The sequence below is a fragment of the Carassius gibelio genome, chromosome B16 (assembly GCF_023724105.1).
Source record: "Carassius gibelio isolate Cgi1373 ecotype wild population from Czech Republic chromosome B16, carGib1.2-hapl.c, whole genome shotgun sequence".
NCBI classification, from domain to species: domain Eukaryota; kingdom Metazoa; phylum Chordata; class Actinopteri; order Cypriniformes; family Cyprinidae; genus Carassius; species Carassius gibelio.
Genome location: NC_068411.1, coordinates 16,311,052 through 16,337,389, shown reverse-complemented (window position 1 = coordinate 16,337,389; position 26,338 = coordinate 16,311,052). Strand labels below are relative to the sequence as shown.

The following is a 26,338-nucleotide window of genomic DNA, read 5'->3' as shown; positions in this document are numbered from 1 at the left end:
ACGGCCATGTTTAGGCGTAAGGCTTTCCTTCACTGGTACACTGGAGAGGGGATGGACGAGATGGAGTTCACCGAGGCAGAGAGCAACATGAATGATCTGGTGTCCGAGTACCAGCAGTACCAAGACGCCACCGCCGAGGAAGAGGGCGAGTTTGACGAAGAGGCCGAGGACGATGCCTAAGTAGAAAGAAAAGGTGTTTGGGGGTGGGTGGGGGGTGGTAGTGTTTTCAAGTTTGAGTACATGTAGCAAAACGCATAGGGAACAACTTTTAGTGTCTCAATCAAATCAAGTAGAAATTAGCACTAGACAAACAGGGCCAAAAACAACCAGAGGAAGGCAGAAAGAATGTTCTTAAACACGGAATGGGTGGATAGCAGTGTTTACGATTAGAAATCGCTCACTTTTTGTGTATTTCTTCACCATTCTAATGGTCAGCTCCTGTCTGTATAGGACAGTGAAGAATAAAGTGGCAAACATCAAGTTAAGTTATAAATGGAAAGATGGTGGGGTCTGGAGGACAGTAACATCTCATTTTTTCTTTCATTGTAACAATTACTTGTTGTCTGCAAAGAATTCAAGTAAAAATTATTATTATAGTGTGTTTTAAAGTTTTCTTTTGTTATTTTTGCACTAGAACAGGGCAACTCTGTGACATAATGGCACTTCAATGTGACCTCAGCGGGTCTGACTGCAGTATTTAGAGAATTGTTTGGTACAGTATGTTGAGTGAAAGATGAAGGAAAAAAAACGGACTGAAAGAAAGATAGGGTTCAGAATAACAGGGTTATTATCTGACTCTTAACCTCGCTTGGACGTCAGCCAGCGTCTACAGGAGGATGACTATGACTGTTGGATGAAACATGAAAGTATTTAAGATTATGCAGATGGAAAGATGAGAGTTTTAGCATGTTGAAAGGATTGTTGGTGCAAATTTTTTATTATGTCTCATATCTGAGCCCATACTTTTAAGTGTTACTGCATATTCTTTATTACATATTTTAAATGTTTTGATGTTTCTTGATTGTCCCAGTGTGGCAAAAAACTGAGCCTCTGGAGAAAACCAAAATAAAAATTAAAACAATTTCGTTAAAAATCATGGTTTGCTTTGGTTTTTGGTGTGTTTTTGTTGCATTTTACACCACACACACACATCACTGAAGATGCTCAGGTTGTACCAGTAAAGTGACATTTAGGTTTGCACTTATATAAACTCTGCCTTAATGAAAACATTAAACATATGATATAGTACAGTACAATATACATATGATAGTAGTATGTTTATGTATCTAAAATGTTAAATATTATAATATATAATAAATATTAATTGTTTCATATATATATATATATATATATATATATATATATATATATATATATATATATATATATATATATATATATATATATGAATGCAAAACTTGAATGCAAAAAAAAGTAAAAAATGACTAAATTATTGGTTCAATTCCAAAAGGATAAATAATAATAATAAAAAAAAAAATTAAAACACGCCCCCTCTGTAGAAAGCGCGGAAAACATGGACAAAGGCGCCATCTATTCTTCAGATGTCCAATCAAGCCGCAGTGACGCATTATCAGCCAATCAGTGCAGACTCAGTTTCTGATAGACAGTTTTGACTAGCGAATCAGTAGTGCTCCTTTTAAGGGCGGGTCTTAATGTTCAGGAAATGGTGTCCAAGTCTTCTGCATGATAAGGTAAGCGTACATAGTTTTTATAAAATAAAGTAATTCACGAAAGATATGTCAGTAAAAATGTAATAAAAAATATCATCGTGCATGTTTACGTTTGCATTTTAAAAGGAAACATTATTTCTGATTAAACATTCCTGAAAATTACTACATATTTATTTTAGCCACATAGGCACCGTTGCCAGTGTGGAACTTATGAAAACTTATTAGTTTACGAAATGATTAGGAAGTCAATAGCAATGTTTTTATTTCATAAAAAGTGTGTCAAAGTAAACTGTTTGTAACACATGCTTCCCCATTCACCAGAGAATGCTGGTAATATTGTATAATATGTTGCTTGTGTGCTTAGAGCGTAAAACATCCAGATTTACTTTGTAGTGGTATTTATGACAACCATATTTTAGATGTAACAACGCTTTTGATCTTTTAGCTAGAGAGGAGGATGGATGCCACTCAGCAGATCGAAGATCCCTTCTCTGAAGAAGAAGAAGAAGAAGAACAGGAAGAGGAGGAGAAAGGAGCACCAGAAAGAGAGCAATTAGCAACACTAAAGGTGTTCAAAAATGACCACATACCAGAGACAGGTGAATACTCTTATTGACTACCTTACATGTTAACTAATATTAGAAACTAATATTATCTGTGCATTATTTAAGACATTGCCTTCTCTTTTTCTCTCTTAACATGTTCAATCAGAATTCCCTCTCTACATTGGAGAGAATGTCATCGGTCGCGATCCTGCTGCCTGTTCTGTTCTGCTTCCGACCCGATCTGTTTCCAATCGGCATGCTGTCATCTCCATCTCAGTATTCCGCTCTAGCAGCGATCGTTTCGGTAACGGTGATGATGTAGAAGCACTTTTATGGGACATGGGCAGTTTGAATGGAACCAGGAAAGGCAGATTCAAGCTGACGCCTCAGGTCCGATACGCTTTGACCGAGGGTGAGAGTGTGGTGCTCGCTGATGTGCCATGTCAATACACTGGCCTGAAGATCTCAAAGAAAGATACACGCATAACTCCAGAGAAAGAAGGTGTGTCCAAAATGGAGAAAAAAATAAGTCCAGCTTTATCAAGTAGTGACTCGGAAGGTGTGCAAAACAGGTTGAAGGTGAAAGAGAGGATCATTTTGCCTCCTGTGCCTTTATGGAGCCCTGAAGATGAACAACCCAAAATGAGTTCACCACAGTCTGAGATCACCCTGGTGCCTGAATCGGACTCAGATGGAGAGAGTGCGCCAGATGAGAGGAAAGATTTTGGTAGGTCAATTGGGATGCAAATAATATTACTGGAAGATTTAATAACACACTATTTTCATGTTTGCTTTCTTTTTTCTTTATTGCTGTAGTCTCAGACTCGGCGTCTTCCTCTCATCTGTGTAGCTCCACAAATTCATCATTCCTGACCCCTGCAAAAAAAGTCATTCCAGAGAGGTAAGTCAAATATGTTTTTTTTAATGTTCCCTTCCAATCTTCCCTGAACTAGTCAACAAAAACACGTATTGTTGATGTTAACTGATATAACTTCATTGAAATTGTATTTTGTCATTATAAATACTTAAAATTCATCCAAATGTGATCATTTGATGTGATACTCTCCATCATGTGTTTAAAATTTATTGGAAGTCAGTCTTGTAATAGTTTTCAATGAATTACACCTAGTCGCTTATTAAAAATTCATGGCCATTATTAAAGGAAATATTTTATGTGATAAATAAATCACTTTATACATATAAAAATGGAATTGGTCAGTTTGAAAGTTCATTGCATGCCTGCTGTTGCATGGCTGAAGGTTTAGTAGGTTAGTTATATACTGTCCTAAAAATCCAGCCATTTCACTAGAAATCCATGCAATCAAAAAATAGGGTTCAACTTGTTCACACAAACTTACCATGTAGTCCTACAGAAAGCTGTGTGGTTTAAAGTAACTTTAATGTAAGCTGCACTTCATATATTGTTAAACCATTAACAGTAGACATTTTTGCCCTTGTGTGATCACACATTAATGCTTTAAACTGTGCAGATCACAGTATATTATCTCCCAAAATATTAGCTTCACCATGTTTTTTTTTTTACTTATCAGTGAGGATGAAAGTTTCATCACTCCGTCTTTAGCCTCAATAGAGCGGTTCAGACTGAGGCAAAACCCTGATGAGCCTTGTTCAGTGTCATCTAAGCCTGGCCCTCTAGTCCTAAATCTGGACGGTGACGTTGATTCTGAAGAAAAGAACCTGGAGAAAAGCAAGCCTGAAGAAGAGGCTCAGCCTGAATTAGCTGCAAAGGTGGAACCAGTATCTTCATCTGAATTTCATATGGACAGTGATACTGATGTTGAGGAAGAGGAACTGGAGACAAGTAAGGCCGGACCAGAGGCGCAAGAAGCAGAAACTCTCGAGAAATCTATATCTTCAGTTGGGCTTCATATGGACAGTGATACTGATGTTGAAGAAGAGGAAGAGAAAAATAAAACTAAAACAGAGGCTCAGATTGAACAAGCACCAAAGGTGGGACCAGCATCTTCAGCTGACCTTCACATGGACAGTGATACTGATGTTGAGGAAGAGGAACCAGAAGCAAGTAAGACTGAACCACAGGCTCAAGAAGCAGAAACTCTTGATAAATCTGTCTCTTCAGTTGGACTTCATATGGACAGTGATACTGATGCTGAAGAAGATGAGGAAGAGAAAAGCAAGACTAAACCCAAGTCTCACACTGAAGAAGCTCCAAAGGTGACATCAGATCTTCATATGGACAGTGATACTGATGTTGAGGAGAATGAGGGCTCTGTAACTGAAAAGGTCTCCAAAAAGGAAGCCGTTACAGAAAGTCCTCCATCAGCAGCAGCACCACATACAGAATTTCACATGGACAGTGACACTGATGTTGAAGATGATAATCCCAAGAAGGTGTCAGTTGCAACAGAGGTCTCGCATGCCATTGGAGAGGGAAGTGATGTCAGGCCTACATCAGCTCCAGAGACAGAGCTCCACATGGACAGTGACACAGATGTAGATGAAGAGAATGAGGGCAAGGAAAAGGTGAAGGCCAGAAGTCTGTCAAACAGTGAAACGGATGATGAGGATCCTTTTAAACTTTTACCAGGCAAACCTGTGAAGGCCGCACAGAGTCACAAGCTTTCTCTAGGTAGCAAAGCAGAGCAATCAGAAGAGAGCACCTGTAAAAAGCAAGACCATCATTCTCAAGCAAAACCTAATCTTGAGGAACCAACCCAAGCTTTTGGCCACTTAGAAGAAGAGTGGGATTTACTGGCCACGCAAGCATACGGTAACCATCCCACTCACTTCCTTCTCATAATCTCATTCTTTTTTTTTTTTATTAATTATAATATTCATTCATGTAGTTAGTACAGTTTAGTAAACAGTAAATCCTTAAAACATTTTATATTTTCTATGAAAGGGGTTTCAGACTTGGTTGCCAGAGTATGTTAATGGACCCATGATACGAATTGGCAAAAGTATTTTTAATTTTTCTTTAAAATAATAATTATAATTGGTTACAGTGAGGCATTTACAATAGAAGTCAATAGGGCTAATATGTGAGCTGCAAAACTATAGCCACAATCAATCAATATTAAACTACTAATGCTATCTACTACTAGCTACTACTACTTATTAATATATACAGAATCAATTAAATTCCTTGTATGGTATTGTGTTATATGCCAATTTTAGGACCTGCTGGAACCAGTGCTAGGCTCAAGCCAAAGCAGCTTGATCTTGAGGCTACACAGGCATATGGAACAGAGACAGACTGGGAGCCTCTGAACCATACCCAACCCTACTCCAACTTCTCAACTGCTGAAACTCAGCTCATTCCAGTAGCAAAGCCTGATGATGACAAGGAGGAAGATAAAGAGACACAAAATGACTCTCACCTTTCCACAGCAGATACTCTGATCATAGCCAGCACCCCAAAACGGGAGGAACAGACGCAGCCGTTTTCTCTCTTCACAGCCCAAACACAACTTGTCTGGGAGGGAGAAGACAAAGAGGTTTATCAGAATGAGCCCACCCAGCTCATGACCGACACCATTGAAGAAACTGAAGAGGGTGAGGAGGAGAACATGGAACGAGGTAGGAGAAACTGTGGTGGAGAGACAGTACACAAAGGCAAAAACACCAGCTCCAGTTTTATAATTGCTGAAACTCAGCCCATGTGTGAGGAAGAAGAGGCAACAGATGCAGATCTGAGTGGGGATGGCTTTCAGAAACCAAGTACAAGACAACAGGCTGAGAAATATGATTCTGTACATCTTGCTGAAAACAACTTCAGCTCCCATCTCGCTATAGCTGAAACGCAACCGATGTGTGAGGAGGACGATGCACCAGATCAGGATAAAGTGGTCAGCAGTAGTTTTATAGAGAAACCTTCCAGTTACCATGTCACCATCGCAGAAACGCAGCCAATGTTTGTGGACGACGAAGCACCAGAGGATGATGTGAACAATGACGTCAGGAAACGACAAACTGAGGGTGAGCCTGAACATCATATTGAGAAAGCCTCTACCTCCAATCGTACCATCCCTGAAACACAGTCTGTCGGTGGAAATGATGAAGAACAAGAGGAAGAGCTCAGCAGAAAGATGTCCATCAGAAAATCACACAGGTTTAGACCAAAAAAAGAGAAGGAAGTCCCACTACCTATAACAGAAACACAACCAAAGTGTGAGGAAGAACAAGCTGAGGATCTGAAAAGTGAGGTTAGCTCTGGGAGACAACAAGCAACAAGATCTCCAGAACATGCTAAATCGGACTTGACAGCATGTATCACTGTTGCTGAAACGCAACCTATGTGTGAAGAAGAGGTACCATGTGAAGATCTGATTAATGCAGTTAGCACCAGACAGATAGATGCAGACAAATCCACAGAACCCCCAATACCCTCAAGCTCCCATATCAGCGTGGATGAAACCGAGTCTGTGCATAAGGAAGATGAAGGACAGGAAAAAGACCTCAGCAGCAAGATGGCAAACAGACGTTCACGCAGGGGAAGACCAAAGAAAGACGATGAGGTAACACAAACTGCTGAGGCTGTTCATCAGACTATCACAGAAACCCAACCAATTCCTCAAGAAGTGATTGAAAGGGATGAAGATATGAACAGCGGAGTGAAAGCCAGGAGGTCCCGCAGAGGAAGGCAGATAAAAGAAGACTGCATTCCAAATCCTGCTGAAGCTGCCGTCAGCTCCATTTCTATTAACACGGAAATGCAGCCTGTTCATGAGGACAGAACTGAAAGGGATGAAGATCTGAGTGGCAGCAGATCCAAAAGACCCCGCAGAGGAAGACAAAAAGATGAAGGTGAACCTGCACAGTCTGCTGAACCAAACTCTGATCTCAGTGTGGTTGAAACACAGCCAATGGTTGAGGAGAACGTCCAAGAAGAACCTACTGTCAGAAGCAGCAGAAGACAGAGGAAAGACAAGACAGAAGTAAAGGAGAACACCCAAGAAGAACCTAGTGTCAGAAGCAGCAGAAGACAGAGGAAAGACAAGACCGAGGTGGACAGTGAGACAACTCTATCTAACAAAGTCCAAGGTAAAACTAGAAAAGGGCAGGAAGGAAAAAGAAAGAGAGGGAAAGTGTTGTCTGAGGACGAGGAAGAGAGTGTAGAAGAAAAAACCACAAGGAGAGGAACCAGACGGACAGGTATAAAACTGAAGTGTAGTGAAAAGGAAGAAGAGGAAAAATTGGAGGAGAGGAATGCCCAAGAAGAGGAGAGGATGGAGAAAGAGCTTAAAGAACGAGAGGAGACAGAGAGGTTAGAGACGGAAGAAAAGGAGATACTGGAGTACGGGAGAAAGGAACAAGAAGAACCTGAACAGAGAAAGAGGGCTGAATCTGAAATGAGACAAAAACTAGAAAGGGAGCAGAAGGAACTAGAGGAAAAAGAACGACTGAAAAGGGAAGAAGAGGAAAAAATTAGAATTCAGCGGGAAAAAGATAATTTAGAAAAAGAAGAGAGGGAGAGGTTGGAAAGGGAGAGGAGAGAACTAGAAGAACAAAGACGAAAAGAAGAAGAGGAAAGGATTCAGAGGGAAAAAGAGGAAAATGAACGATTAGAAAAAAAAGAGAAAGAGAGGTTGGAGAGGGAGAGGAAAGAAGAAGAAAGAATTCAGAGGGAGAAAGAAGAGAAGGAAAGGTTGGAGAGGGAGAAGAGAGAACTAGAAGAACAAAGACAAAAGGAAGAAGAGGAAAGAATTCAAAAGGAGAAGGAAAGATTAGAGGCGGAAAGAGAACAATTAGAAAAGAAAAGACAAGAAAATGAGGAAATTCAGATGAGAGAAAAAGAGCCAAAAAAGACGAAGGAGAGAAACCATAAGAAACTAAAGAATGAGGAGGACAAGACAGAACTAGAAGCTCCTCAAGTTGCTCTATCCAGACAAACACGCCGCTGCTCAAGTTCCTCTATGAACTCGGAGCAGTCTGTATCCTCACAACAAGAGGTGTCCAGCCAGAGGGGACGAGGGCGAGGCAGGGGACGAGGCCGAGGGAAACAGACCGCTGATGAGCAACCCATCAGTGCTAGACAGTCTAGCAGGAGAGGACCAGCTAGTGCAGTTGAAGACACAGAGCAGGACTCCAATTCAACAACCCGTTCCCGATCCCGCTCCAGTTCTAGAAGTTCTGAAAGATCTGCTCAGAGTATCGGACCTTCGAACCAAGGGGCGAGAGGAAGAGGCAGAGGTAGGAAGAGTACAAAACTACCAGAACCGGAAGAAGTTTCCCAAGCAAAAACTTCTGGGAAAGGCAGGGGAAGAGGAGGAAGGCGTTCTGGTGTGGAGAATTTAAATGTCGGAATGGACAATCAGCGTGAGCAAGATGCTGAGATGGTGGAAACCAACACTGCTGTACCCCAAACCAACAGCAGAGGTCGTAAGAGAACAGCCAACGCTAGCACGTCCCCTGAAGAGGCTCCTTCACCCACACCCAAGACTCCAAGGCGATCCGTGACTAGTCAGGCGCACAAGGTCACACGCAGCCTCAAATACGGACATTTACTAGCAGGTTTTATCACTTTGTGGCTGACACCAATCTGTCATCTTCTCTTTTAGGTGTTATTCACTGGGCTGACAGATGAGGACGGAGAAAGAGTGGTCTCCCGGTTAGGTGGATGTTTGGCAAAGGGAGTGAACGATATGACTCACCTGGTAACTGATAAAGCGAGACGCACTGTGAAGTTTTTGTGTGCTGTTGCCAGAGGGGTGCCAATCGTGACTCCTGAATGGCTAAAGAAGGTGAGGGAGTGCATATTAAAGGAATGCTCCTTGTACAACCTTGCCAAACCCAAAATCCAATATTCAAATCTGACTTTGAGCCTATAAAATGTTTGTTTGTCTAATGTGTCAAATGTTATTTATTCTTTATTGAACTGCAACTGTAACTAGTACTTTATTTTGAGCTCAACTCAAGCATGACAACATCCTCTTGTTCTCTTTCAGTGTGGAAAAGCTGGCCATTTCCTTTCTACTGATGAATATATATTGAAAGATACCGAGCAGGAGAAAAAGTTTAGTTTCAGCCTACAGACGTCACTGCAAACTGCTCAAACTCAACCCCTTTTAAAGGTATTAGACCCTCACAAGCACATTAGCATATCAAGCCCTAGCCTCAAGTTGTACCATTCGCATCGTATATTTTCTCCCCTAATTTTGCTTTCATAGGGTTATGAGATTCACGTAACCCCTTCTGTGATGCCGGAACCGTCTCAAATGAAAGAAATCATCACCTGTTGTGGAGCACGCTTCCTCCCCAAAATGCCCTCTGCTCACAAGGTACCCAGAACAAATGCATACATTCTTCTATTTCAATGCACATATTACATATTCTCATATTTTATTGCAATTTCTCCCTCTGTTAATTTAGGGACACACTGTGGTGGTGTCATGTGAGCAGGACAGGGCGCTTTGTGTTAAGGCAGTGAGTATGTCATTGCCCGTGGTCAGCACAGAGTTCCTATTGACTGGCATTCTGCAGCAGAGAGTTGACCTGCAGGCCTATTCTCTCACTTCCTCTCTCAACACGTCCAATCAGCCTGCAGACCCCAAAGCTGCTGCCAGGGGCCGAAGGAAGTAGTGTCAATGACATATGAAATGACTTCTTGTGTAATACAATTTTTCTGGTCTGTGATATCACTTGATAAATGCATGTTTCAGTACAGATTGCTTAAGATGAATATGTGACACATTATATATTAGTTTTATGAAGACAGTAATGGGTTAGATGAGATGCTGCTACACTTGTAACCACACACCCACTGATTGCTGTGAATGTGAGAGCTGGAGAGAGTGTGAGGTGGATGTTAATGAATGATGAGTCCTAGTGATGGGAGAATGAGCTCCTTTCATTTTTTAACGTATAACTTCAATAAACGCTTTCAGAGCCAAAATAAAGAAATATTGTGTGCTTTGCCCTCTTTTGCATTCAAAAACTGTACATGAAAAATGTAAGATAAAAACGGTAAAATGGTCTAGTGCCCCATTTATATTCACATGGGCGTTGGTCTCAGTGATGAATCGATCTGAAGAACACCTTAAAGACCTTCACGTCGGTTCTGCGAAGGTTGGCTGTGTGTGTTCAGATCCGCTGACACGCCCATAAGGGGTTGAAGCGCCGGGCTTTACCGACCGCACTCGAGACGCCGCAAGATAGCAGACAGATTCCTGAGGTGCTTCTTAGTCCTTAAGTGATCTTCGAGATAGATAGCAAGCTAAAAAGGAACGAATAACGGAATTTCCTCCTATTGCAGACTGTCAGCTGAGGAGGGTATTGGAGGCGAGCGGTGAACACGGTAAGGGAGAATGTCATTTTTGCGGCAGAGATGTCATAAATGGGCATCTGGCTTTTGCTTGCAGGAATTGAAGGGTTAAATTCTGCAGTTTCTGCTTCGTCTGGTACTTTTCCGATTTGATAAAGTTGCTGTTGGAACGCGAATAAAATCAAGTGTAAGATGCATAATTTGGTCATTTGGAAGAGCATTTCGGCTTGTTGAGGAATTGATTTGCGCTCGTTTCTGCATAGCATCACATTAAATGCCCCGTTAGAATCCTGCATTAACATAAAATGTTGCTATTAAAATACGCTTTGACATTAAATTACAGGAAAATTATCGATGAGAGGAAAAATATAATTATATAAATATTTATCAAGAAAAGCTATAACTATAATTTCAATAATAACATAATGAATTGGGCTAGATTTGATATTTTCAGGGAGTGCACAGCTAATTTTGCCGGCACTGCGGCTCAACTGGTCTGGATCATTTGGTCGTCTGTGCACCATCATAACCCCTACATGTGTAGGCGATCTTTCCCAGCTTGTGACCGACAGAAAATTTGTTTGACTGGCAAATAGTTTTATGATTGGGAGGGGAAAAAGATCGTAACACAAGGTTTTCGTCAGGGATAGAGGGGGAGATGTGAGCTTCCGCCCCCGCCGCTTCTAACACATACGGACTGTGTCTCAAAACCCATTCAGATGCTGAACTATACGCCATATTCTCAACCATAATGACGCCTAAAAATGGAGCCTAGGTAGTCAGCTCACTATGTAGTGAGACACAACCATGATCTCATCGCCTTTCATATATCAGACCCTTTTAACTAAAGTATAGCCTCGAACTGATCTAATTCAAGGCTTTAAAATAGATTATGATCCAGGAGATAGTGTAGTCAATTAGGTCTGAATGGAATGATGTGGAAGTAATTTCCAGATGCCCCATCCTAGTCTCTTAGGAGATGAACTGCTTCCAACATCAATAACCATGTATGAATTTGGTACAGCACCTTTCCAAAGGTTGAGGTTGATTTCCCCGAGCTCCCATTCATCTCTTTTTATTTCCCTGGTTTACACAGCTTGCTTCTGGCATAATATACCAATATGTAATATTGCAGGTCATATATCTTCAGCAGGTTGATTTGAGCTCCTATTCATCTTTTGTATTGTGCACAGGAGAAAAGCACTTTGTATGTGAGCATCCTGTCGCCCGATCTGCATTTCTACCTTCATGTTGCCCATGTTTTATGCATGCTGCGTCTTATAGGAGAGGAACTGTGATCTTGCTGTAAGAGGTGTCATACTGAGAGAAAGAGAGAGAGTGAAAGCATGTAAGTGGACCAGATGGCACTTTGTCCATATTAAACTAAAATAGTGCTGATGCATTTACACATCAGCACATGCGTTTTATTGTCTGAGAGAGAGAGATGCTAATTTGCTGGGTTTCTAAATTTTTATTTTAAAAATAATAATTTTTTTTTTGCAACTGAATGGGAATAAAAAGGCAATAGTTGAGCGTCTGGGGAGAAGTCTGTTGTGAAAAAACTGAATGGCCTAAATGCATGTCTGCTACTCTGGATGCTTTCTTCGCTCTCTAATATGTCTGGCCTGGCAACAGTGTTGCCAAATTGGGCTACTTTAACACTGTTGCTGTGGGTTGTTTTTCATGTCTGTTGGTTGAAGCAACCTCAATAACATGATATTTAGCCCCTGGAATGTGAATTTTACTAGGGGGACCCTGCCAAAAACATGTACTTTTAACAGGGGACCCCCCTTGAAATGAGATTGGGAAGGATTTTTGTCTAGAAAATCTGGCAACCCTGCCTGGCAAAGGTTTTCTTAGGATTCTTTCTATGTCATTATGTTTGAAGTGTTGGCTTCTTTCAGACTGTGAATTAATGTGTTTGTTCTAATATTTCCACACTGCAGATTACCATACATCACACTTACCATTATACCACCTATAATCAATTTATACAGCCTATTAGGTTAAGTGTAAGTTTAGCACAAATTATAATTTGTACCTCAAAAGGGTTTCTGTATCTTCATTATCAACATAAGTGTTGTCACAGAAAAAAAAATTTGAAAATATTTTAGGAAATCTTTTTATTATTAAAAAAAAAAATAAGTCACATTTTTTGGGGGAAATTTCCAGTTAAGTAAATGTAAATAAAAAAGTAATAATATATTTTCATTTCTATAGGGAATATATTTATTCAATCTTTTACTCAAAAATGGTTAATTGGCTAAATGTTGTTGTTTTTTCAAAACCCAATAAAAAATAGTAAATAATGGAAGTTATGACTAAGCCCACATGAAATCTGCTCTGGAAGATCTGCCAAATTAAAACACCATGTAGTTTTAAACATCAGAGAGACTTTTTGTTGAACAACCCAGACTAACAGACAAACAGTCGGATTTCATTTTCTCTCAAATGTTTTATGTCTTCGTCATAAACTCTCTTTCTGTTTATGAAGATAATGATCCACCCAGTTGATGTCATATGCTTCTCATTCCATTACAGACAACTCTATATAATTTATGATGACATTTATTTCTGAGATATCTTAACTGGGAATCTGAATAATAAAATAACTGAAACAAAACTGTTGCTTATTATTTATTACAGATCCCTCTGAGAATCCAGATCAATGTTGATTGTGCAATGCACAAGACAAGCCAATAAACCCACTATTACTGACAAGTCCAAATAGCTCTTTAAAGAGGCTCATTTGTCAACAGAGCTCTTTTAGATCCATGGCCAGATGATCTAAGCCAGAGCTTACACATCAGCCATAAAAGCTGAAAAACAGAGCCATTGACATCTGTCTAGCATTAACATAAAGTAAATTGTTATACCCTATTCACTGCTCCACATCAAAGCAATCGTTTTGTGTCCATCTGCCAATAAAACCGCCATTGCTATCGGTTTTATTCTTTTTGTCTGGAATGCGAGAAAACTTTAGCAACACACCAGTGAAACTTACACATTCACAATGTCAGTGTTTATCATTTAAATGCTATTTGAATGTAAATGCATTTCCATGTGTAAATGTTTTCAGAGCCAGTATGCAGAATCTAAGGTTGCTCATCTTAAGCGTGCTGTTTTATTCAGGTAAGAAAGATTCCTTGTGAATCCGTTCAGTGCTTGATGTATATCATTATTAACATTACATAAGTGTTGTTTTTTTTTACTGAGATGTTAAGGTCAGTGGCTCTGACATGTTAATAGCTGTTGTAGATTTTTTTTATTATAGCACTGATGCACAATTCATCATCTCTAAGTGTTAGTGCTGTAATGTTCCCTCAAATGGCACGGGAGTACTGAATTCAGCCACATGCAGGGACTATGGTATATACCAGTGGTTCCCAACCTTTTTTAACTCACGGCCCACACAACCTAACACATATGTTTGCGCGGCCCACTGCACGAAAATTAACTGACCCCGCTATTGTTTGGTTAATAACTTAGTAATTAGAAGATAGATTATTAACTGTCTTTATCAAATGAACTGGCAATGAAAAAAAAAATAACTCAGGCTGGCACCGCTTGGCACAACTGCTGTTGTTCTGTAGCATAAGCAGCAAAAATATCTAAGATAAATTGGTTTATTCTTAAACCAATCAGTGAGCTTGAATAGTGGAAGCATAGTTACAGTTTAATATTTATTTTTTCTAATTTAATTATATATGAAATTATGTTATTATGTTTATATATGAACAATATTATTATTTCTTTTAAGAGTAATTGGCGGCAATACCACCGGCAATACCATCGCGACCCACTAGGGGACCACGGCGCACAGGTTGAAAACCACTGGTTTATACCATATCTACAAAGCTTTTAGTTATGTAATGAATATCTTACTCAGTATGATCGGGGTATTAAAAGTGCCATCTTTAATGAGTATATTAGTCATACTTCTTTTTCTGAAGCAAAGCTCTTTTCATAACATGTAGATTTGAATTTCAATCCAAAACTCAGAGCTGAAATGTGTGGTCATATTTCCAAATAGAAAAAGTTCATTTTTGTACCTTTACCAAATGGAATTTGTTCACTATTATTAAATATTAATTCTTGCATTAGCATTCCTGTGGCTCAGTGGTAGAGCATTGTGTTTGTAGCACAGAAGGTTGTGGGTTCAATTCCCAGGGTGCACACATACTGGTAAACACATAAATGTAGACTCAATGCACTGTAAGTTGCTTTGGATAAAAGCATCTGCTAAATATAAATATTAAGGGTCCTTTACTGTCAATATGAAATGGTGTCAATAGCAGTGGTTAATTTTCATAATTGATTTCTAAATTAATTTAACTAATGTGTCTTGTTAAATCCGGGGCAAAAGATAAAAATTAGCCTGTTGGGCTAACTTTGGCTTATTTACTGTATTTTGATTGATGATAAATGAGCAATGTCCCTTTCAAATAAAAAAATAAAATTGTAAAATTGAATGAATGTAAATGTAGTAATAATTAATATGCAAATATTGCATAAAGTTTAAGGACATGGTCAGTTTCCATATGATTTGACTAGCTGATGTCACATTATGCTGTTAATGAATGGGTGTTAATCTAAACATTGGTGCTTTTCTTTTTGGATTTTTAGCATTCTCTGCAACTCTGAAAGGTAAAACATAAACACAAGTCACTTTTGAATATTTGTTTTTTGTTAAGAACAAAAAGAAGCAGTTTCAACAGTGTGAATAAATATATATATATGTATATATCTTTGTGTTTTTTGTAGCCCAAGAGAATTCGCGGACTCTGTTTTCTAGGGAAGATTTCTCCATCCTTGTGCCAGCCGATGGAGCTGACGTGACGTTCAGGTCTTCGGTTGTCCAAGATCATGAGAAGACTCTGATGATTTCTGGAAAGGTGGTGGATCCCCGTGCCAAACTCAACTCTGCTTCGAGCCACCTGATCCTGGAGAATGTTGGAGAAAGTGATGAAGGAGTCTACACCATCACATCTAACCAAAATCCAGAGGACGTTACACGCATCACACTCTATGTTAGAGGTACTGCATAATTTGCACATTTTGTACAGCATCTTGTACACTGGATTGCATGGGCACACATACGCACTAGAATAGCTCTGAGTGACTTCCATTATTATAGAAAGTCATGTGGTGAACAGTAAGGGAGGTTTAATGACCTGCTGCAGTAATTGTAGCTCTGTCAAGCCACACTGGTTGCCTTCCGTTCTTCTCTACCTAAAGATCCTTCTTTCTCTCTACCCAACTATCTGTTTCTTCCATTATCAGCTGTGCTTACTGACACTTGGCCTTTTTCCCTTCAACAATTAGTCAGATAAAGGAAGTGCTTAGTAAAGTCAAACTGAGCTTGTGTTTTATTTTCTGTTTATTTTCTATGGGGTTTCAATGTCATTCAACATTAAAATTAAACAGATCAAATTGATTAAATGAAAAAGAATATAGCAAAGCTGTCATTCATTATATGCTGGTTTGTAGTTTCTGCTAAATGTATATCTGCCATAATTTAAAGAAAATTTTAATTTGACAGTTTCTCACAAAAACTAGTTTGATGGATCTACTTGACCATCTAACAAAAATGTGAAAAATGGAATTTAATTATAAACTTCTAATAATACTGTAGAAGTATGCGAAAGATGTGGGGTTTTAATTTAATAATTAAATATGAGGCACCGTGTAGGATTTAAATCAAACTTCGCTTATCAATACATACATAAAACACGTGCATATAAACCTATAAATTACTCACATATACACGCATACTACTGGATGTTCAAAAATTCATGTATAAAATACACGTGAACACTAATATGAAATTGATACCAATACATATAATGTTAGCAATGTATGCATACACACTTGTGAATAACTTGCGTATAGATATAAACTTGACGCGTTCATACACCTACAAACACTTGCACATACATATAAACTTAATTCGTGCATATACACCTATTAAACACTCACACATACATATAAACTCGCTGCATACAAACACATCTGCACATACTCGCACATACATATAAACTGGATCCGTGCGTCATAAAACACTCGCTCATACATAAAAAATAACATTTACTAACGTATACAGTTCAGATAAGAAAAACATATGCATTATTTGTGTACACACACAGACACATACACACACACACATACAGTATATATATATATATATATATATATATATATATATATATGTGCAAGTGCTTTCATATGTGGATGTGCGTGAATTTTCAGTGTAAAAGGAAGTCGTTTAAGTGTGAACGGAAGTAAACGCATTTGCAATCATGGACAGGGATCTGTGTCATTCCTTATTGTTTGCTCAATCATTAAAAAAAAAGTTTTAATAACAAAGCGAAAGCTGAAGGTTTTTTTTTTTTTTTAATACACACATGAACTGGAATATAAATATTCTTAATCTCTCTAATTTATTTATTTATTTATTTATTTTTGGCCCAAAATGATACATTTAGTAGATAAAATGTACTATATAGTTATAAAAAGGTTGTAAAATGTCTTTATACACTTTTTTTTTTTGTCTTTAATCATATACTGTATGGTGGTGCATCCCCTGCATCAGATAAAAAACCAAAAGTTAATTCTGATAATGTTTACCCATGTCTGACTTCATGTATGTGTGCAATAGTGGCTCATATATAACTTGAGAAAATGTAAGTCTCCCCCATTAGAAGAGCTTCTGCAAACTAGGAAAAAAATAACAGGCAGAAGTGCAAGTATCAAACTCTGCTGATTTGTAACATATACATTCATTAAAACGAACAGATTCTCCACATAACTGTAGGCTGTCATGCACTTCCATGTGAAACCTTTTTTAAGGAGAAAAAAAGTTAAATAGTTGTTACTGCATAGAGTCTTTATATATAGTTCTTTATTCTCAATGACACCAAATATCTCAGACACTGAACATTTCGGAACACCAGCGAGTTCATGGACCATGATATCACACTCGCCAGCAGTAGGTTAATTGGCTGTTTTGATCTAGAAAAAGGTGAGAATTTAACTTCTATGCAATCTTCATGAAATACCTTCCAAAAAGCTTTACAAATTACAAAGAGAAAGAGAGAGTAAAATGTCCTGCCTAGTTAAAAAATATAAAATGTGTTCTCAACTACCTTATTTTTCGGACAATAAGTCGCACCTCAAGTTGCATCAGTCCAAAAATACATCATGATGAGGAAAAAAACATATATAAGTCGCACCGGACTATAAGTCGCATTTATTTAGAACCAAGAACCAAAAGAAAACATTACCGCAGCAAGAGGGCGCTCTATGTTTCAGTGTAGACTACAAGAGCACTGAGCAGCATTAGACGGTAATGTTTTCTCTTTGTTCATTTATCTTAGTTCATTTCTCTTGGTTCATGTCAAAATAATTTTGATAAATAAGTTGCACCTGACTATAAGTCGCAGGACCAGCCAAACTATGAAAAAATGTGCGACTTATAGTCCGGAAAATACGGTAAGTCCCAGTCCCACTTGAGCTTAGCCATTTTCAGAAATAAAACCCTTTCGCACAAGTTTAAAATATTCTAGCTGAGCCCCAGCGTGAGTTTCTTTAGGCGACCGTTATTTTAGAATGTACCGCCTTATTGTTTCCATGGCGACGCCTCATGCTTGTCTTGTGACACAACACAGCCTCTGTATGACACATAGATTGCTTTTATTTTATTTTTCCTGTTTTATTCAAAATATTTGAAAACATACTCACTATATTATGAAATCTATGATATTCCAATTCGGAAATATGTGCAAGTAGCTTAAACACTTTTATATCGACCGTGTTAGTTGATCTATACCTTAATTCTTAAAATGCCTAAGCTCACTAGTGGGACTGGGACTTAGTTGGGAACACATTTTATATTTTTATTTTTTATCGATTTCATGTTAGTGATGTGAGTAATTTATAGGTGTATATGCACGTGTTTTATGGATGTATTGATAAGCGAAGTCTTCAAGCCTGTGAGCCTACACGGCGCCTCATAATTAAAAGTTGTTTTGAATGACAATTCATTGGAAGGTGTCAAAACATGACGCTGTATTGATTTTATTGGACACAGTCAAGAAGGTCTGGCATCTACATCTGACAAATGTAAAAAAAAAATTTAATAGGGAGTACAGACAACGTATATAGCATTTCAGTGTACATAGTATCTAATAATTCATACAATGTACTTTTCAAATGCAGGGCAAGTACCACATCTCATTTATCTCATGGGTTCATCTCCTTCCTCTCTCTCATTTTTTCAGATTGCTCTAATGAGGAAATCATTAATTACGGCTTAGATTTTCATGTATTGCTGCAAAATATCTCGGAGCTGGTGCGTGTGGGCTTTCGCAATAGCACCGTGGAGGCCAATCAGACGTCATTGCCAGCCATTGAACTGCTGAATGCTGATGGAACGCTCAAGGAGAATTACCAGGAACGCGCTGAGATCACTCCTCAAAAGTTCACTTTGCGTGCCGTTACAGGGGCTGATGAAGGCAGTTACACTATTAGTGATTCCATTGGGAAAGTTCAGAAGAAGATCTGCCTGAACGTGAAAGGTGAGAGTGGGAAGAAGAGAAAAGGGGGAAAACGCACTAATCCTGACCTTCTGACCGAAACAAGCACAGCAATAATTTTAATAATATTTGTAATTGTGATACAATATTACTATACGATTAGCTTTGGAGGACATTTGGAAGGAGAAATAAAATATGTGAAGGATAATAAAATAAATAATCTAAAATTAAACACAAAGGCTGCGAATATCTCATCATTCTGATGAGATATTTATTTTGTACTATTAACCAAATAGCTTTACATTTTCCCGCACATTTCATGTCTATAAATAAATGGAAGTATTGATTTGTGGTAATATTATTTGATTTCATGAGGAGAAAGAGGACGCAGAGTGATTTGAGACATTTGACACTAGTGTAGGAGAAATGTTTCAGGGTCAATGCTCAAATAAACAGTTTAGCGTTCATCGTAGAAAAACTTCTGGTATTCTGAGAGCCAAAGTTAGAAAAAAAGCTGGAGGTTGTCTGTATGTAATATACACTCTTCTAAAAGTGTCGGCCATACAAGAACCATTTTGGGTTCACCAAAAAATCTTTCAGTGAACAGTTCTGAAAAGAACCAGTGTAGAGAATATTTAGGGTAAAGAACAAGAATTATTTTCCTCTATAAAGAACTTCTTGTGCAATGAAAAGCTTTCATTGATTTTTAAAGTTCTCCTTGGAACCACTGATGCCAATAAATAACTTTTATTTGTAAAAGTGTACGGTCAGTGGAAAACTCTTCTGGTACGTTATAAAACATCAGAAGAAAGGATAGTAGGGGAAGTACAAAAAGAGGAAGAGAGACAGATGGAATGGAGTCTGTCATTTTCTGCCTGCAGCATTTATTCTCTAAAATATTAATGCTTTCTCCTGCCTGCTGATTATTTTCCTTCTTTCTTAGCTCTCATGACATCATCTCAGCTCTAATAAAAGCTTTCCTTCTTTCTTTCTACCAGCACATCAGATATTTGCGACCCTTTCATCCGGTGGCACTCTAAAAATCGACCTGCACATGAATAGCTCTTTAGCTCGCCTTCTGTACATCCCTCAGTCAGATAAACATAAGTATTTGATTATGGATAACGGAGAGCTCAGCCTGCCTCCTAACGTGGATCTTGAGGGTCGTCTGTCTTTGGAGGATTCTTTGTGTCTTCTGACGGATGTGAGGGCCAGCGATGCTGGAGTTTTCACTGTGACTGACCATCAGGGATTCCTGGTGTCTGATGTCCACCTGGAGATAATACGTGAGGACATGCAATGTGACAAAGGGAAATGAAATGAATAGTTCATTTAACTTTCATGCTTTGGACTTAATGATGTCTATCTTTCTCTCTCAGCGTACAGGCTTCCGAAACTCTACATTGTCATCATTTCTCTGGTTGCGCTGTTGGTGTTGCTGCTGTTGGTGTGCTTGGTGTCATGTTTGGTGAAAATACGCAAACGTGCAGCAAAGGCCAGAGCTATTGAGGAGAAAGCCCAGAATGCAGGCAAAGTGGAGGGAGATGCCTTCAGACAGGTATTTACCACATGTCTTACCACCAAAATATGAATAAATATTCAGTGGCCTTAAACTGTATTTGGACTTAGAAATATACTAATGTCATTGCATTAGATGCAAAATATAAGATTCAAAATAAGTGGCATCTCCAAACAAATAAGGCTCATTTGAGTTTTCATTTTTATTTATCAATCTTTATTATTATGTGTTTGTATGAAAGGTGAAAATGGTCAAAGCCAAAATGGAATGGGATATTTCTGTGAATATTGTATGGCGTCAAAAAAGTTACAATATATTAAATTACTTTATGCTGGAGTGTCATTATGTAAGAAATGTAAAGTACAAACATTTGTCTTATGCTTCACATTTGTATTTCTTGTCTTCTCCAACATGAAAGGAGCACGAAAAAAGGTTTACACACTAAGCACTTTGCTCATATTTTTTGCAGGTTGTCAAAGATGCATGTACCCATCAGAATGAGGAAGCCCCGGCCCTGTCACAGAAAGAAGACATCACTGAGAAATCACAGAGCACAGAGGTCAGCATTAAGGTGAGAACCAGGAAGCTAAAAGACATCTGTATACCTAAACCCCAAGCATTTGTTGCATATAAAATGCTAAATTAGGTTGCGAAAATGCTCTAGGAACACTAAGTTCTGAGTATGTTCCTCAGGGTTTGGAGGTATCTACTAAAGACCCAAGTCTTCAAGAGAGGAACATGGAGACCAGTGACTCTGGAGTGGGATTCAATACCACTGGGCTCCCCCTTGACAGTGACACTGATGCCCCAACAGCTGCCATGGCAGATTCTGATGTCTTGAGTTCCTCTGCTGCCCCTGATGTCAAAGCCGTTCCCAGTCAAGCTCCAGAGTCAAAGACAGCCCCCTCACCTCCAAAACCATCACCAACCACTGATCTGAAACCAGCACCTGTGGCCAAGTCGACTGCTCCTCCACCACCTTCTCCCGAACCCAAACCACCAGTAACGCCTGAACCTGAACCCAAGCCTGCGGTCACACCAACACCTGAACCCAAACCCGCCGCTACACCTGAACCAAAAATGACCATCTCACCACCACCTGAAACAAAACCGACCTTAAGCCCATCACCAGAACCCAAGCACCCTGTGACACCTGAACCGAAACCAACAACTGAAGTTAAACCAATTCCAAGTCCAACCCCTGAACCTCCAAAAGCAGTAACACCAACTCCTGATGCCAAACCAGCAGTTTCACCTTCTCCTGAACCCACTCCAGAGAAAGCTGGCACCCCTGAACAGAAACCCGCTGCGAGCCCAACACCTGATCCCAAGACTCCGGATCCTAAAGTGGTTTCTCCTGAGCCTAAACCAAGTTCACCTACTCCACAGTCTAAACCACCAGTCCAACAGATTCTCGACTCAAAACCAACCACAAATGGTACCCCTGAATCCAAGGCTGACATCATGTCAGAGCCAAGTGCACCCATATCTCCTGGGCTGGATGTGAAGGGCATCACCCCTCCCAAAACCCCTGATACTGGGAAAAGCTCAGTTAAAACTCCTGAGCTCATCTCCAGTGGAGGTCTAGACTCGGCTGCCCCCAACGAAAGTGCACCACCTTCAAGCACTGATGGAGCTGCCACCAACTGAGATTAAAACCATAGCCCTGTTCCTGCCTCCTCCTAGTGTATTAACCACCACAGACAATCCAGACACTAGACTAAACAACAAAGAAGAGCTAAATGACTTTCTAAGGGGGTGGGTTACTCAGTCTTTTGAGTCTCACTTTTAATACCATTAACATGCATCAATAGAAAGATCCACTGTAAACCCACTCAGTTTACTAATATGTAATCACCCTGTAGCAGAGTTCGAGAGAAGAATCATTTCCAAGCTTACACCTCTGGCTAATCTAAAACAGAATGAGGGAGGCTGTCTGGGATATTCCAAGAAAGTGTACAAAGACAAATCTCCCTTCACAGAAATGATACATCACTGCATGAAGATATTGAGAAAATAAATTATATTATCGGTTCCGTAATCCAAGTTATTGTGGTTGAATTTGGGGAAAGGCACACAGGAACATGGGACATTAATCATTTTCATTCTTTATGAGATCATTTCTGCTCCATTTCGACCAGTTGGAGATCCAAATATCTTGACTGATACTGTCAGAGGACTTGAAAAGTGGAAAAATCATGTATCACTTGGACCCATGCAATTCAACGTGTCATTTTGACAAGTGAGACGAATGAGAAAACTACAGAAGTGCAAAGCAGAAGGAAGAAATACCATTTGACCAAAAAAAAGAATAAATCCTTCATAGACTAATCTGTGACTCTGTGCCTGGAGGACATTTTTGAGAATCTTCTTCTATCAATCCAACCTATGGATGTTCTTGTCCAGAGGTGTGACACGTGCACATTTCCTGTTCAGTCAATAACAAAAAAAAAATATTGCTTGAAGTAAAAAAAATAGTTTAAACATTTCTGTAATCTTGGCAACAGTATATGTAAACAGGTTTGCTTCTTTGAGTGAGCTGTGTCTGATTAATCTAAATAGTGAGGCTGTCAACTCTTTCTGGTGCATTGTGATTGGAATGAATTGATCTTTGCACCATTTTGGTGCTTCACAGAAGCAATTATGCAAATCAGGTGAAGTGGAAAATGCGACAAAATATTGAACGAGGGCTCAGTTGTGAAGGCTGCAGCAGACTACTGCAATATGCTGTACTTTTACTGACACGTGACAGAATCTCTCCACCACTGCGATACAAATACCTGAATTGGCTTTCTAAATTGTAAAAAAAAAGTTATCAATTGCACACATTTGATGAATTAATCCCATAATCAAAAATTTACTCAACAACGACAAATTACTGAAAAATTAGGTGCGTTTGGGTTGAAAATGCAGTGATTGCAGGTGGAGCTAGAAGAGAAGTAACCCCAGAATGTCTTCTTTAGTTAAATTTGCTTGAGGAGCAAGTGGACATGGTTTGTAAGAAGATCTAGATTGTTTGTGTTGCTACAATGTTCCACAAATAATTTTGGATTTATAGTCATGGTTGTAAGACAATACAGTCTCACATATCAGTTTACATATATTCCTGGTGCCTCCGGTAGAACCTGAACACCACTGCCTGTTAATGTTGCATGAGACCAGGAACCCGCTCCTACCACACTATCTGTGGGAGCTGATGTTAAATCACAGTGAGTAGTGGGGATGGTAGCTAACTCCATATTTGTAACAACGTCTTAAAGTGTGGGCAGATCTGACAGAGCGGAGGTTTGTGGTTAGATTGTCTAACTGAAGATGATCACTACCTCACATTTAAGCCTGACTAAAGTACTAAACCACTAATTAAACAACATTACAATGTATGTTGACATTAAATAAAGAAGTCGATTTCTGGCAAAGCACAAGGTTTGAAATGCAATCAAAGGTTTATAAAACTCATTCAGATATTTGGCAATGCCTTTCCCACAAACCTCTGAAAATGGCCTTGTTCTTTCTCAGCCTTTAACAGCTGTTTTAATATCAGTGCAAGGAAATGTCACTTGAAACCCATATAGTCTTAGTGTCATATCTCATTATGTAAATATCACAAACCCTAGATGCCATAACCATAGGAGCACTGTAGCATTAAAATGTAAAATTATGATATATCCATGACACAACAAAATGTGATACACATAAAAAAATCTGACTCGGAATGGCTTATGAGCAAACCTGAACCATATTTTGCGATGTCAAAGATGCACTCAGTAATTTTTGTGTGTTGTACTGGTCGATTAGACACTGGTCTCGGACCTTCACTGACACCCAGTGATGTGGAGGTAGAATAATGTTAAACCAATAGTTTTAGGTTAACATTACCATTGTAGAAATGCTCTGCAGTCAGCTGTGATCAGTTTATAATGAATGAAAGTGTCTAATAATAAGAGTGTCTTCGAGATAAAGAGATAACACAGTATTCAGGTATTCATGTGATTTCAACACGGCGGCACCTGTGAGATGACCCACTCCATGTAAAATAACACAGCTGTTTGGGCGGATATTAAAACATATTTCAGAAGTGTTATTAATTTATTTAGCAGTAAAACTAAAATGAAAAAAATACTGAGGCTACCTTTAAAGTTACCCCCTGTATTGTGAGGCTCTGTAGTTTGGTCTTCAAGTTCCAGAATCTTTAGTTTCTCACAATGATTCACAGGCAGGCAGACAGGAGAAGATTTATACAGTACAAAACCTATGAACCTAGAGTAGCATAACTGTTATGCTCCCTTCAGTTAATCCCATTGGCAGTTAAGCATGAGCTTGATTTCACATCCCCTTACATTCATCTCCAGTAAATGATTTCACTCTTAAGTGCGTCCCGGTAATGCACATTACACATGTTTCCAGGCAAAATCAATATTCCTCTGATCACTCCCTGAATCATCACAGTGTCTTATCGTGGTTAAGATATCCGCTTCCCTTCAGGACACTGCCACTGATATAACTCTTGTATCATGACATGATTACGGTCTGTTTTTCTATTTTGTGTGTTGATGCTTGTGTTGTACAGTATGTATGTGGGTGCAATTTGGTATTTATGAAGAGAGATTATAGATGTTATTCATTATTGGCAACATCAGGCCTGTATGTGTTTGTACAAGTGCATGTGAGTATGTTTGTGTGTGTCAGTGTGTTTAGAAAGAAACTCCATTGGATAGCTGTCATTTCAATGCAATTAGCCATGTCCTTTTTCTCCCCGGCTGACTGGTAATTGCTGTTCCTTTTTAAGTAGTATTAAATTCAGATTCAATTTAAGGGAGTACACAGTGCGAGATTTCTATCAGAACGGACTCTGTCTAGTGGTACCCGACTGCTATCTGTTTTGATGCCAAGATAGCTGTGTTACACGTCACTTTGATTTAGTCGGCACTCAAGGCTACACCAATGGAATAGTAAATCAGTTTATATAGCACTTTTCCCTTGCTCAAAGCGCTTTAAAAAGTTCAGACACTGAAGTAACGATGCATCGTCATTCCAGTCTGTCATTGCATGCTTCCATAGTGTCCGTCTGTGCTAGTGTGGTCATGCATATGTAGGAGGTAGTGTGTAGACGTCTAAAAGTACTCAGATTTTCATGTATCGCACGGCTCTGCAAGTCTCTGATTGGATAATTCCTTTGCGTAAAACATTCCTGCTGTGGATGTCACTGAAAATGTTGCATTCTTTGTGTCACCCTATATCTTTCCATTCCATTGGTAAGACCTGATTGGCTGAAAACATTCTAAAGGGCATTAAAGGGGGAGTTCATCCAAAAGAGAAAATTATTAAAAACTAAAACTAATTTTTGCCACTGTCTTTCATAATATGGAGAAAAAAAATTGAAACTGAAAGAAAGTCTTACAGGTTTGAAACAACATGAGGGTGAGTAAATAAAACACTTTTCACTTTTGGATGAACCTTTCCCTTTAATCAAAACTCAGAATTCAGTGGGTGTGGAATTATCTCTCAAGAGTAAGGAAAATGAGCGGCGAGAATGTATAGAGTATGAGAAGCCCAAGTATCCTGTGGTGTTGTGTGTGTTTTGCGTAAACTGGACGTGCAGTTGTGTACCACAGGTGCATGCATGAGAGGTTTCTGCCTCTCTTTTCCTCTCCTTATTCCACCCGAGTGATGCTCTACAGTTTATGAGTCCCTTTTTGCACAAACACAACACATAAACATTTTGTAAAAGTGATACTTCCTTTATTTCATGCCTACAAATGATAATAAATGATTTTAAAATGTGTTGTATTTTTTTCCCTCACACC

At 39.0% G+C, this 26,338-nt stretch overlaps 2 protein-coding genes across 3 annotated transcripts; both read left to right on the top strand.

Annotated features, from left to right (window-relative positions):
• The first annotated feature begins 1,564 nt into the window (after positions 1-1,564).
• On the top strand, positions 1,565-10,120 carry LOC127974497 (mediator of DNA damage checkpoint protein 1). 2 transcript variants are annotated; one of them, XM_052577831.1, is made up of 11 exons: positions 1,565-1,712; positions 2,137-2,290; positions 2,403-2,963; positions 3,053-3,137; positions 3,787-4,988; positions 5,396-7,805; positions 7,866-8,694; positions 8,779-8,961; positions 9,166-9,291; positions 9,388-9,498; positions 9,590-10,120. In XM_052577831.1, exons 1-11 carry the CDS (start codon positions 1,674-1,676, stop codon positions 9,797-9,799), a joined length of 5,910 nt encoding a protein of 1,969 aa, XP_052433791.1. In that variant the 5' UTR covers positions 1,565-1,673; the 3' UTR covers positions 9,800-10,120. The 2 variants fall into 2 exon arrangements, with proteins under 2 accessions (XP_052433791.1, XP_052433790.1); XM_052577830.1 differs by having other exon boundaries at positions 5,396-8,694.
• Positions 10,121-10,309: 189 nt separating this feature from the next.
• si:dkeyp-77h1.4 (uncharacterized) lies at positions 10,310-26,316 on the top strand. The gene is made up of 9 exons (XM_052577833.1): positions 10,310-10,514; positions 13,561-13,613; positions 15,108-15,128; positions 15,246-15,518; positions 18,761-19,057; positions 20,014-20,301; positions 20,395-20,573; positions 21,004-21,105; positions 21,228-26,316. Exons 2-9 carry the CDS (start codon positions 13,568-13,570, stop codon positions 22,182-22,184), a joined length of 2,163 nt encoding a protein of 720 aa, XP_052433793.1. The 5' UTR covers positions 10,310-10,514; positions 13,561-13,567; the 3' UTR covers positions 22,185-26,316.
• Positions 26,317-26,338: the final 22 nt, after the last annotated feature.

Excerpts from the sequence above, each read along its gene's own strand:
- LOC127974497 (XM_052577830.1), top strand. The coding sequence starts at position 1,674 with ATGTTCAGGAAATGGTGTCCAAGTCTTCTGCATGATAAG. Across the intron at positions 2,964-3,052 it reads AGATGAGAGGAAAGATTTTG|TCTCAGACTCGGCGTCTTCC; the intron begins GTAGGTCAATTG and ends TTATTGCTGTAG. Across the intron at positions 9,499-9,589 it reads AAATGCCCTCTGCTCACAAG|GGACACACTGTGGTGGTGTC; the intron begins GTACCCAGAACA and ends CTGTTAATTTAG.
- si:dkeyp-77h1.4 (XM_052577833.1), top strand. The coding sequence starts at position 13,568 with ATGCAGAATCTAAGGTTGCTCATCTTAAGCGTGCTGTTTTATTCAG. Across the intron at positions 13,614-15,107 it reads AAGCGTGCTGTTTTATTCAG|CATTCTCTGCAACTCTGAAA; the intron begins GTAAGAAAGATT and ends TTGGATTTTTAG. Across the intron at positions 19,058-20,013 it reads GATCTGCCTGAACGTGAAAG|CACATCAGATATTTGCGACC; the intron begins GTGAGAGTGGGA and ends TCTTTCTACCAG.